This window comes from Notolepis coatsorum (assembly GCF_963971535.1).
Source record: "Notolepis coatsorum genome assembly, chromosome: 4".
NCBI lineage: Eukaryota > Metazoa > Chordata > Actinopteri > Aulopiformes > Paralepididae > Notolepis > Notolepis coatsorum.
Genome location: NC_140168.1, coordinates 141937856 through 141951243, shown reverse-complemented (window position 1 = coordinate 141951243; position 13388 = coordinate 141937856). Strand labels below are relative to the sequence as shown.

At 43.9% G+C, this 13388-nt stretch overlaps 1 protein-coding gene across 1 annotated transcript in view; it reads right to left on the bottom strand.

Moving 5' to 3' along the window:
- acap1 (ArfGAP with coiled-coil, ankyrin repeat and PH domains 1) overlaps positions 1-13388 on the bottom strand; it is a 131097-nt gene that overhangs the window by 2167 nt on the left and 115542 nt on the right. The window contains exons 19-22 of the mRNA XM_084312125.1: positions 11987-12168; positions 9671-9780; positions 6850-6960; positions 5139-5200 (exon numbers count right to left, since the gene is read on the bottom strand). Of these exons, the coding sequence (XP_084168251.1) occupies positions 5139-5200; positions 6850-6960; positions 9671-9780; positions 11987-12168 (465 nt within the window). The remainder of the gene's footprint in view (positions 1-5138; positions 5201-6849; positions 6961-9670; positions 9781-11986; positions 12169-13388) is intronic.

Here is a 13388-nt window from a genome sequence, read left to right as displayed (position 1 = left end):
AGAGTTCCTATATGATTATTCCATAGAAATAGAATCATGTATATCTGTTTTTATTAAAAAAAAAAAGTTTACTCTGTTGGCTTATGGTTCTCCACCCGATACTTGTCATATTGTGGTAATAATATTCTATATTTGTCCTTCAGTTTCCATAAAATGGAATGTTAGCATTGTTAGAATTCCACACTGAAACCACGTGACGCAGCTAGCAGAGATGACAGCTAGCCGTGTCCAACGGTTTCAATCATAAACGCTACAAATGTGACGTGTTCGGTGGAGGACAATACCAATTACAATTCTAAATGTCTTCAGCATTTTCTCCCCCCCCCCCCCACAACACAAACAAGACATGTATAACCTCTCTGCCCGCCGGGACCCTGGGTCGTTAAAACACATTCCTACTGTCATCATAACCCACCAGCCATTTTGGGTCCTCCTTGACCCAGAGAGTTTAAGAAACCCAGAGTGCTCAAGTTACTGCAATCTATTCTTGACCGCCTGTCCATTTCATTATGTTGTTGCTGTGTTTCCCCCACCCCAAGTGTGGCAGAGCTCCAATCGAACAGTAGCCGAATTATAAATTAACAAGATCTTTGACTCCGTCCATTTTTAACCCTCACGCCACTGACCGAATCGGTGGAAAGTTGTTTATCTCTCGAGTTACGGTGAAATTTAAGCCCTGGAGCAAGAACAAGAAGCATACAAGTGAACGCACATATACACATGCACATATATACATGAATGCACATGCACGTTACCTGTAGGCTGCAGCAGGGGGCGCACTTGTGCAAGCAGATGAGACCAGTCTGACATCTCAGTGGGCAGAGGGCATAGGCGTGTGCGGCGTGGGCACAGACACACACACACACACACAGACACACGCAATGAAAGAGCATAGCACATCAAATACTGACCAGCAGTGTGTATGGTCCAGGCACAGACACACAGAGAGCACCTCGTCTCCATTCCTTCATGAGTCTCGCACTCTGTACGTACATCTGATTAGCACCATCACTCAGTAGTACTAATTTATATACTTTACTTTAATCAACCTGTAATCTAATCTTTTTGTTCGACTAGAAGCCCCCTATTTCCAGATTCACTTCAATGAAGCGAAACAAAGCGCCTCAGACCGGCTAGGATATTCACGGAAGAATGGACCGGGTAGCAGCATGCATAGATATATATAAACACTAGGTGGCGCAAGGTGGAGTCTCCCGCGTAGTTCACCGGTGGCCATCTTGCTACAGTTAACTACTGCTTTAATTACGGTGAGTGATCTGCACAAACAAAAATACTCTTAACTTGCTGAAATCTTGATGGATTTACAAATGGTTTGGTTTATTACAAACGTTATTAACATGGTTTTATTTAATTGTTTTTATTTTCATATGAAAGTCCATTATAAGTGTGCAGTATGATAACTACATCTCTGACATAAATGTATAGATGTAGCAGTCAGTACTGACTATCTGTATGTCATGTATGTCATATATGTCCTGATGAATTGAAAATGGGGGACCCTGATGTAAACTAGACGAAAGTCTTTCTCTGGTCTGCATCCCCTTAACAATTGTGTGTATTGAGCCGTACTGTATTGTACCCATTCTGCAATCTGTTAATAAAGTTTTCAATCAATCAATCAATGACGTTTTTAACAAACCAAACTGTTGGAAATTGAGCAAGCTATGGTTATTTCAATAGTACATGCACTATAGACATTCATGTTATGAGTGGGCGTGCTACCCTGTAGCAAGATGGGGCCACCATGTGGCAACGTCAGTCTCCATTGGCCGGCAGCGCGGGTGAGTCATCTAGTCTTTATATATATCTATGAATAAAACAACCAAAAAAAACCCACTGCTAACCTCAGGCCTGAGGCCCACAGGCTGCAGGAGCCTGGTCACATCTGTAGGCGGTGTTGACCATCACAAGACAAATACAGGCAGCAGCGGCTGGGTGGTGCAGCTTGCACCACCGGCTTGGTCCGGCCGTCATACTAACTCAATTGGCAGAGCCAGCGGGTGGAAGTCGATGGGTGGTAATCTGGACGTTGTGGACAGTGACTCCTACAGGTCGGTTGAGGGACGCCTGCACAGCAGAGACAGGAGAATGGCGGGGGCAGTGTGAGCCTCCCACACGTTACACCTCGCCGAATGAGAGTCGCGCTGGCAGGTGAAAAGATGTGACAGGCTGCCTCCTCGTGTACCGGAGGGGACACGTGATGCAAGGCTTCTATCCTCCCTACAACTGACCTGTGGGGGGCATATGTGAGCAACGTTCAAGACAGGGAAGGGGAGAATTGGCACGGCTAAATTGGGATGGAAGATTTTTTTTAAAAAGTGGATTAAAAAAAAAGACAAATACAGACAGCACTGTGCTAATCTGAGAACGTGAAACGGGTCAAAACCATCACTATTCACAGAACAGTGGGATCATGATTCTTCTATAGACCGCTGCACTTCCACGTTACTCGATGTGTATGAAGCTCGTGAGGGGAAGGGATCAAATGAATGAATGTTGATTAGAGCCTTGGCCTAAGTGGTTGTAGCTACGGCTGTGGGGGTGCTGGAGACATGATCCCATAGAGCTTTTTATACGCCCGAGTCTCCTGAACACGGAGAGACCAACCCCAAGTCGATCGGCACTTTTCCGGCCGAGCTATAGTCACTTTTCCACACCGACTCCCCAACCGGCACATGCCAGGGAGTCTGAACCACTTACATCAAGGCTCTAATCATGCACTACTTTTATTGTCTTTTATACCTAACTTATTCTTATGTCTGCAATTTATGCATTGTTTTTTATTCTGTCAATTGTGTGCAGATTTTATGTTAATTTTATACGAATTGCTGTGGGGCACTCTGGATTGCGGTCCATGTGTGAAAAAAAAGTACAATATATAGATGGTTATTTTTTTTTGATCCACTTTTTCTCCTCCTGTTTTTCTGTGTTTTTCTCCCATCCCAATTTAGTTGTGCCAATTCCCCCCTCCCCTTCCTGGTCGTTGCTCGCATGTGCCCCCCCACTGGTCGGTCTAGGGAGGGTTGATAGATACTATCGCATGTCCCCTCCGATACATGCGGAGTCAGCCAGCCACTTCTTTTCACCTGCCAGCGCGGACTCTCATTGGTGAGGTGTAACGTGTGGGAGGCTCACACTACCCTCACCATCTCCCTTCCTCGCTGTGCAGGCGCCCTGACCGACCTGTAGGAGTCGCTGTTTACAACGACCAGATTACCACCCACCGGCTTCCCTCCCGCTGACTCTGCCAATTGAGCCAGTATGACGGCCGGCAAAGCCGGAGGCAACGCTGTCGCTGACAGCCGGATTCGATACCAGTGTCTCTTGCGTTGGTGACGAGCGCTTAGACCGCTGCGCCACCCAGCCGCCCTATATAGATGGTTATTAATATTTATTGTTATATTGTAGAAATGTGTGCATTGAAATGTCTGTGGAGTCTCGACGACATTAAAAATGAGGGTGACCTCAATTGTCTTTGAGAATAAATAAAGGTTTGAATGAATGTAGAGTATATATCTATATATATATAGAGTATATAACATGTAAAACATCATTTGACATAGCAACCGCCCACATTTACAGTTCCTTTGATGTAGTAGTGAGAGGCCTAGAGATGGATGTGGAGATGAAAGTGCCTTTGTTCTTACATCAAGGTGTAGTGCGGGTTCCTTTGAGGAGTTTTTTGTTTGTTTGTTTTAAACATCATTATTGCCTCATCCGTGGAAATCGTACGGTTTTTCCGTCGCCAAATTTCCTTCCCTCTCTCCCCTTATATCATTGAAAGTCTTACTGTAAATTATCCACAAATCACCAAAGTGCCTTTCTGTCGCTGTGCCCCGCGTGCTATAGTCACAGTACATTTATCCTCTTCCAGCCCTTCCCCCGACACCTCCTGTATGCTCTCGTGCTTTTCTTTAAGACTGCACTTTACCTAATGCTGAGTTTAGCTAATAGGAACGCCAGCGTTAATCCGTCTTTTCTCTCCCTAAGTGCTCAGACAAGATAATGCATCGGGGGGCATTAATGAATGCTAGGGTGGTTACTCTCCCGTCTCGCGGGTTAAGGTCCAGCGACGTACTTAGAGGAAGAAGGAGCCGTCAGCAGTTATGTATCCCGTGATGGTCAAAATAACGAATAAAGGTCAATTACGTCTCTGCGTCCCTGGTGAAGACTAGCTTGCTAGTTAACTGACTAGTAGGCCTGGACGTAACTACCGCTCAGAACCGATGTGGCCCCAAAATACCTGAAGCTAAGTTGACACGTGATTATTATGGATTCGCCCCAACCACCGCCTCCGCAGTGGCAGACCCTAGATTTGAACGAGATAACTCGGATAGCGTTCATTCGAGTCTTTTCAAATTTACGGCGCACATTCATGACCCCTAGGTGAAGAACCCTGTTGATTTTGGTGACCCCCGTGACCTTTCCTCGAGCGCCACCATCAGGCCAAACTTAAAGTTTAGTGTATCTATTAGTGTCTTAGTGTATCTCCTGATCCGTTAGTCATACAGGCATGAAGCTGATATCCAGAGATGCGTCTTCGCATGGAACATAAACTTGCCATAAGGACCCTTTAGAAAAAGGTTTTAGGTTTTAGAAAAACACTGTTTTCCCTTCTCCTGTTCACCTGATTCTCACCAAACCTGCTACGTGGAATATGGGGACTAACCAAATTTGACAAATATGTTTGCCTGTGAAGTTTAGAGTCATCTGGCCTCATGGTGGCGCTATTCTCGTAAACCTAAAAACATTTCACCTACTCAACAGCTCGTATCAGGGGGCATGCGAACACGGAGGCGGACATATATTCAACACAGTTGGCCCGATCAACTCATCCTGTGACCCCTTTTTACATTCGAAAGCTTTCGCTACTGTGACGCCATCTTGACCTTTGCTCTCTGACCCTCTGGGTTCAGTCCAAGCGGCGCGGGTCTCGTGACCCGTCTCTCGTCTTTCCCAACCTCAGTGCCAGCCGCCCCCGCTACTCTACTCACTTGTCCCCCCCAGCGCCCACCCGCTGATATGATTCTTGATGGCCTGGAGGCTCTTCCTGGTTTGGCCCATCCCACTCCCAGTCCCGCCCCCTGAACCCCCAGAGCTCTGTCTCCCTGAGTGACCTGGTTGGCCGAACGCTCCGTCCATCTCCCGCATCTCCTTGTTCATCTTGGCGAACCGCAGCCTATCGGGAACAAGCGGGGAAGGAAAGGAAAATATCAGTGACCTATTGGTGAAGATACACGTTTTATATTCTATATTTATGAATTGCTGAACAAGGTGGCGAGGAAGGCTGTCATTTATACTTTGCACTTTGTTCTAAATCAGCAAGGCTCTGGACCCCCACTGAGAACCGCCGCTGTGTTACATTAACACACCCTTCCTGGACTATATATTTGTATAGACACTCAAAACTGTGAGCATCTGAACATGACACTTTTTGCACAATACTGCTCAATTGCACAGCCCTGCTACATATTCTATTCCAATTTAGTTTATATACTCTACTTACTACATCCTGCACAATTGTACAGCCCTGTCCTATATTCTATTCTACCTTTATTTAAATTGAGTTTATATATTCCATATATATATATTTTTTATTCTCTTTTTGTTGATTTTCACCAGGGTCCATACAAACAATGTCATAACTTAACATTCATTTATCCGAGTCTTCTGTAGTACAATTTGCATCAAGGGGTACTGAATCTGAGTTAAAGTACAGAAGTACAAGTACACAAATGAGGACCAATACAGTCAATAACATATATACTTATTTCTATATATAGAAATAAAGATGGGGTGCATCTTCCTGACACTCAAATCCCTTTACACAAAGTTGACTTAAAACTTAAACCAAAACACAGCAATACACATTAAACAAATTAAGAGCGTACAGGTGTAATGTACACTATCCATCTTTCCCATTTCTTCAAAAACGTGTCCTGTTGCAGTCTAAAATTAAATTTTATTCTTTCCATCTTAAAAATATCATAAATAATATCAATCCAATCATCCACTGTAGGAATTTCTGTTCTTAACCACTTTCTAGTAATGGCTTTCCTGCCAGCAGCACTTAGAATCTGAAATACATATCTATATTAGGTACCGTTTTCTGATGGTAAATGGTTGCTTTTTTATATAGCGCTTTTATCCAAAGCGCTTTACAATTTGTTACTCAAATTTTTACCCATTCATTCACACACCGACGGCGGAGGCAACCATGCAAGGTGCCAACCTGCTCATCGGGAGCAATTAGGGGTTAAGTGTCTTGCTCAAGGACACATCGACACGCTGCCCGGGAGGAGCAGGAATCGAACCGGGAACCTCCGGATTGCCAGACGACTGCTCTATCTCCTGAGCCACTGTCGCCCCTGATGGCAGAGCGCCCAAATATATACTCTCCAGCTTAAATGAAATACTTTTTGCAAGATTTTATGGACCTCCCTCCAGAAAGGTATCAGCAAAGGACAAGACCAGAATATGTGATAATGATTTGCCTCGGAGAGTCCACACTGTCTCCAGCATCTGGAATATTTGGTATAATGACTCCCTTGAGCTGGAGTAATGAAGAACCTAATGAGGGTTTTCCAACTAAATTCTCTCCATATGGGTGAACTTGATGTTTTCCATTGTATCTCGCATAAATTCTCCCATTCATCTTCCATTATACTTAGGTTTCCCATTTTCCATCCCAAGTCTCACGCTGCTATGACACTTGGTATTCCCAGAGGGGATTAATAAAGGAACACTCGACTTGACTGTAGATTCCAGATTATTCTCCTTTTTTAGTACATTACCATTCGCCAACATAAACACATAAAAACCACTCACAAAGTGACGATGTCTGCATTGGCGTTGTCCACGGCGATAGTGATGGGGTCCTTCTGGTTCTTGTCTCTGGCGTTGTAGTCCGCTCCTCGCTTCAAAAAGAGACACACTAGCCTGGGAGAACAAAGAGACACAGAAACATAGGCGTAGGTTTAGCGGGGGTTGCAGAGGACATGTCCCCCTCAATATTGACAAGAGGTAAATTTGTCCCCCTCAAAAATCCCTCTGCAAAAGAGGTAAAAAAATAAGGGGTCAAAACTAGGGATGCACCGATCCGATATTGGTATCGGTACCGGCCGCCGATATCAGTAAAATAGCTGGATCGGGTATCGGTAAAAAAATAGATATCGATTTTTTTTTATTTTTTTTTATAATAAATAAAATAAGAAATAACCATTCAGTACATTTATATCTATGTGTTAATTTGTTACATTTAGTTTCACTAAGTTAGGAAAGTAATGTTTTAAGTCAAGCCTGATGTTGTCTTGCACAAAAGAATGATCCCAGTCTCTTCCACACAGTGACAGTGAGGCATACAGTTTATTAATTGAATGAATGAAGTTTATTTTCTGTATTTGTTTACAACAAATAAAAAAAAAACACTTGTGATCCTTTACAATTCTTAAAACTAAATATATTTTAATATATATAAAAAAAAAAAAAAACTTGGATAATTATTTGTAGTTTTTTGGAGAAAAAAAATTGGACAATGGGTATCGGATCGGTATGGGTATTGGCCGATACCCAACCCCAGGTATCGGTATCGGGACTGAAAAAGTCGGATCGGTGCATCCCTAGTCAAAACATTTATATATCCTTCTTACCTGTAACTGTATATTAACCAAACACCCCTACAGGACCGTACCATCTCAACCTTGCAGATGTGCTTCTCATAAAAGTACATCAGAATGCAGGAAATTAAGTATTCAACGCTCAAAGTCTCCAGGGGGAGGACCTCCCCAATGCTGAAACCAAACCTACGCCCGGGCCTTGCACTCAAGTGTGTATACATGTATTGTGTATGTGTGTTTTTCCATACATGTAGACTATGTGTGCGTGTGTGTGTGCGTGTGCGCGTGCGCGTGTGTGTGTGTGTGTGCGTCCGTGTAGTCTGAGTAACTCATGTCTCTCATAATGCAATCAAACATCTAACAGTCACCTAAAGGGTCCCACCAGTCAGAGTATTGACTCCTGTGTTATGACTGTCGGGAGTTATCAAATAGTAAGACATTTTTAAGAAATTCAAAGAATTACTAGTGGTTATCAACTTTGGAACACAACATACTGTGTTAATTTGTTCTGTGCCGTTATTTCCCTAAATCACTACAGTGCCTACAATGGTTAAAGGTGCTATACGTGATATTCTTTTGTTAAAATAAGTGTTAAGTAGCTCTACATTCCGACAGCCATCACTGATATAGAGTGTTTGGTCAGTAACATGGATCTCCCGGTCCCTCCTGCTCTGCAGTAAACACAAAATAAATGTTCTGGTATCTCTTCCCACTTTAGCCAACCCCAGAGAACCCTAGATATTTTTTACTTATTTCAAGAAATCTTACTGCACTGGGAGATTATTTTACTTGTTTCAAGGACACATTTGCTTAAAACCATTTTTGCAGTGTTCTCAGAGTTCTCTCTTCTGGTTGGATAAAGTAGGAACTGGATACCAGAACATGTATTTTGTGTTTACTGCAGAGTGGAGGGACCGGGAGACCCATGTTACTGACCAGACACTCTATATCAGTGATGGCTGTTTACTGCAGAGTGGAGGGACTGGGAGACCCATGTTACTGACCAGACACTCTATATCAGTGATGGCTGTTTACTGCAGAGTGGAGGGACTGGGAGACCCATGTTACTGACCAGACACTATCAGTGATGGCTGTTTACTGCAGAGCGGAGGGACTGGGAGACCCATGTTACTGACCAGACACTCTATATCAGTGATGGCTGTTTACTGCAGAGTGGAGGGACTGGGAGACCCATGTTACTGACCAGACACTCTATATCAGTGATGGCTGTTTACTGCAGAGTGGAGGGACTGGGAGACCCATGTTACTGACCAGACACTATCAGTGATGGCTGTTTACTGCAGAGCGGAGGGACTGGGAGACCCATGTTACTGACCAGACACTCTATATCAGTGATGGCTGTTTACTGCAGAGTGGAGGGACTGGGAGACCCATGTTACTGACCAGACACTCTATATCAGTGATGGCTGTTTACTGCAGAGTGGAGGGACTGGGAGACCCATGTTACTGACCAGACACTCTATATCAGTGATGGCTGTTTACTGCAGAGTGGAGGGACTGGGAGACCCATGTTACTGACCAGACACTATCAGTGATGGCTGTTTACTGCAGAGCGGAGGGACTGGGAGACCCATGTTACTGACCAGACACTCTATATCAGTGATGGCTGTTTACTGCAGAGTGGAGGGACTGGAAGACCCATGTTACTGACCAGACACTCTATATCAGTGATGGCTGTTTACTGCAGAGTGGAGGGACTGGGAGACCCATGTTACTGACCAGACACTATATCAGTGATGGCTGTTTATTGCAGAGTGGAGGGACTGGGAGACCCATGTTACTGACCAGACACTCTCTATCAGTGATGGCTGTTTACTGCAGAGTGGAGGGACTGGGAGACCCATGTTACTGACCAGACTCTCTATATCAGTGATGGCTGTCAAGAATGTAGAGCTATTATTTTAACATGTAAGACAATTTTAACAAACAAGAAAACACCACTCACAGCACCTTTAAAGACAATCTGCCATTCTCTCCAACAGGTGGTGGTGTGTGTGTGTGTGCGTTTGTACCCGGTGTGTCCCAGTATGGTGCCGTGGTGGAGGGGACCTCTGCCGTTGCTGTCGGCCTGGTTGACGTTGGCTCCGTTCTGCAGCAGGAACTCACAGGCTGCCAACGCATTCTGCCCACAAGACGAGATGACACACACACACACACACACACACACACACACACACACACACACACACACACACACACACACACACACACACTTTAGATGCTTTATTTATGTCCACATAAATACAAAGTACATTAAGGACATAAACACTAACAGTGCAATTAGCTCATTGGGAGTCATTCAATTACATTTGCAACTGTGCAGAATTCATCGTACACATACAATATTGACACAGATGATGTTTCAAAAACAGATACAATAGCGCGTTTCCGTAAAACTATATCTACTCTATGGGTACAAAAACCAACACCGTCTCCAAATAGAGCGGCTACCACACAGACACAAACGCAAACACACACAGTCTATCACTCTCCTTCTATACATCTCACGTTTTTATGATATTAGCAGGATAGGCTACCTCATGATCTACCACACACACACTGTTGTTCTACATACTGTACCTATGGCTGCAGTACATTGTGTATTTATCTTGAACATGTGCGATGAAAACATTGCAGAAAACAGCTTGAACCCATATAACTATGATAGCATGTACAATAATGATGTATATACAGAATATATGATCTATATATATATATTCTTACCTTATATATATATATTTCTATCCACATCTGTCTGTGCATACCTGCATATAATCCTTTTTACATATAGTATCTCTATATCCGTATATATCCCTTACCTACTCTTACTAGTTACACTGCAGTCATATCAGCATCGCAATATTCAACGGCGCTGTTGCATATCACATATCTTCCTCATAGCGAGCAACTATTACACATTTACTGACACAGATGAATACACACATACCTACTACTACACTCAGTAAACTGTACACATTCACACACCCCCACACACACCCCCACACACACACACACGTGCATCTGGGTACTCTTCCTCACGATCCTGCCTATTTCTGGAGGGCAAAGCGAACAGCATTTCCCCATAGATCACTGTTATATTTGGCCCGTATAGAAACTGTTGGCAGGACGCTGTATAGAAGCGTTTGTTTTAGACTAGGCAGAATTTCAGAAAATGTGCTTGTATAAAGTGCTGAAGGCATTTCGTGTTTATTTTTGGTACACAACATTTCTAGGGGTATTAAGGGGTGCTGAATCCAAATCTGCTGTATACCAAGCTCAAAAAATTCAAATAAGGCCTCAAAATTGAGAAATCCAACATGGCCGCCAGCACCAGGCAGCCAGGTGCATCAAATTAAGTCAAGCAATTACTTGATACGTTCTCTGGCCTGCCCCTTCAGGCTTCACTATGGTCTTTTAATATGACACGTATGGATCCAGTTAGGGTACCACTACCTTGTGTATACTGCACCTTGTGTATAGGCCCTACAGTCTACTTTTACTCGTACTCATTGTATATATTCAGATTCTAATTCTTTATTGCCTATATTTATTTATAACGTATAATATAACCAATATAGTAAATTTTTTGTCATATTTCTATATTAAGATACAATTTGATTGCCCATTAAGGGTGTAAAGGTACATGTATCCATACCGAACCAAACCGTTTCAGTGTGTACCGTACCATACCGAACGGCTGTGTAGTGTACCGAATGAATACAACGGTATGTTAACCACTAACGACCGCCCACCGGGGGCAGTTTTTTTCACAATCTAATATAATTATAATTATTATTATGATTTTTTTTACAAGTCGATTATTAATTTCAATATAGAATATTCGTTGACAGCCCAAAAGTACAATTAGTTACTGCACACTACATCACCCCTGAGTGGAACATGGAAAGCCAAACTTTCCCCCACTGTACCGAAAACCCGTACCGAACCTTGACTTCAAAACCGGGGTACGTACCATGCCGTGGTTTTTGTGTACCGTTACACCCCTATTGCCCATACATGTCTTTCTTCTATTACCCTGCCTATACCTGTATCCCCCCTCCCCCATGCTTTGTGTTCTACAAGTGGCTATATTGGTCCATGTTTGAGATGTAGTTAATCACGATCGATAATGGAACGCTCCGACCGAGATGATAAATGGTAAATACGGAAGTACGTCAGAGGAACACGTACGTAGCGGCCCAGCCCGGCCCAGGGCAGCGGCCAATCACAGCTCTCGCTGCCACCTTCGCAACCACGTATATATAAATTAGGCATTACACACTTTACACACTTTGCCCGCCCACTGAGCCCCCCTACACCCCCCTTACCGCCGTCACAGCCTGTATGAGTGGCGTGCTGGAGTCTTCGGCCACGTTGACCCAGTTGACGTTGGCGCCGTGGGCCAAGGCGTCGGCCATGACAGGGAAGTGCTGCAGGGCGGCCGAGCGGTACAACAGCGCCCCCGGGTGGAGGCCGCTCAGGTCCTCCTCCTCCTCCTCGTCCTCCTCACCTGAGAGACGCGGAGACGGAGGGAGGTTAGACGTGCGTGAGAGAGAGAGAGAGAGAGAGAGAGAGAGAGAGAGAGAGAGAGAGAGAGAGAGAGGGGACTTTTTCATCCATGTATTCGTTTATGCGAGTATGTATGTGTATGTTGTGTGCATGTGAGAGAGAGAGAATGACAGAGATAACTTATACATGCATCGTTGTGTGTGTGTGTGTGTGTGTGTGTGTGTGTGTGTGTGTGTGTGTGTGTGTGTGTGTGTCAGTCAGAGATTTTATTTGCCATGTATGGACGAATCCACATTGGAATACAGGTACAGAGCAAACACTGTGTGTCTACAACTAATCCAAAACAGGAGCAGAGTAGAAACAGTACAGATTTTTTTATTTATTTTTTTAAACACAGACAGTATAAAAGGACAAATGCTAAAGTTGATATCAACATCCCCTAAAAGTGCATATCATAGTAAAGTGCATAATGCATAGAGGCACAATTTACAGTAAAAGTACAAATATAATCAAAGTGCGTGATGCACAGACACACAAAAACAGCACTTCCACAACCTGACTAATAACACACCGAAACAAAATAGGATAATATACAAATCTAGCCTTTGGAGTTATTCAGGCTGCGCACAGCACTGGGGAAGAAACTGATAACGCCAGAGGCACGGGAAAGCAGCCTGGCACCATAGATCTCTTCTAGAGCTGGCAGGCTAACCCCGATTGTCTTGCATGCGAGACGCACAATTCTGTTCAGAGATTTCTTCCCCTGGTCTGTAATGTTACCAAACCATATAGTACAGGAGGAAGTAAGAACGCTCTCGATCACAGCGATAGAAGTTGTGTAGAATCGCCCTGTTATTTGTGAACTCTTTCAGTTTCCTAAGAAAGAAAAGAGGTTGCTGGGACTTTTTAACAATGGTTCTGGTATTGGAGTGCCAGCTCAGGTCATTTGAAATAGTGACCCCAAGAAATGTTAAAAACTGCTCACCATCTCCACCTCTGAGCCATTTATGGTAATGGAATGAGATGGGATACCTTGCTGCGTCTAAAATCGATGACTAGCTCCTTCGTTTTGGAAGCATTCAGGGTGAGGTTATTGGTCTCACTCCACCTAACTAGGTTCTGCGCCTCTGATCTGTAAAATGACTCATCATTTGAGTTTATACGCCCAATGACCGTGGTATCATCAGCATACTTTACTATCAGATTGTTATCATAGGAAGC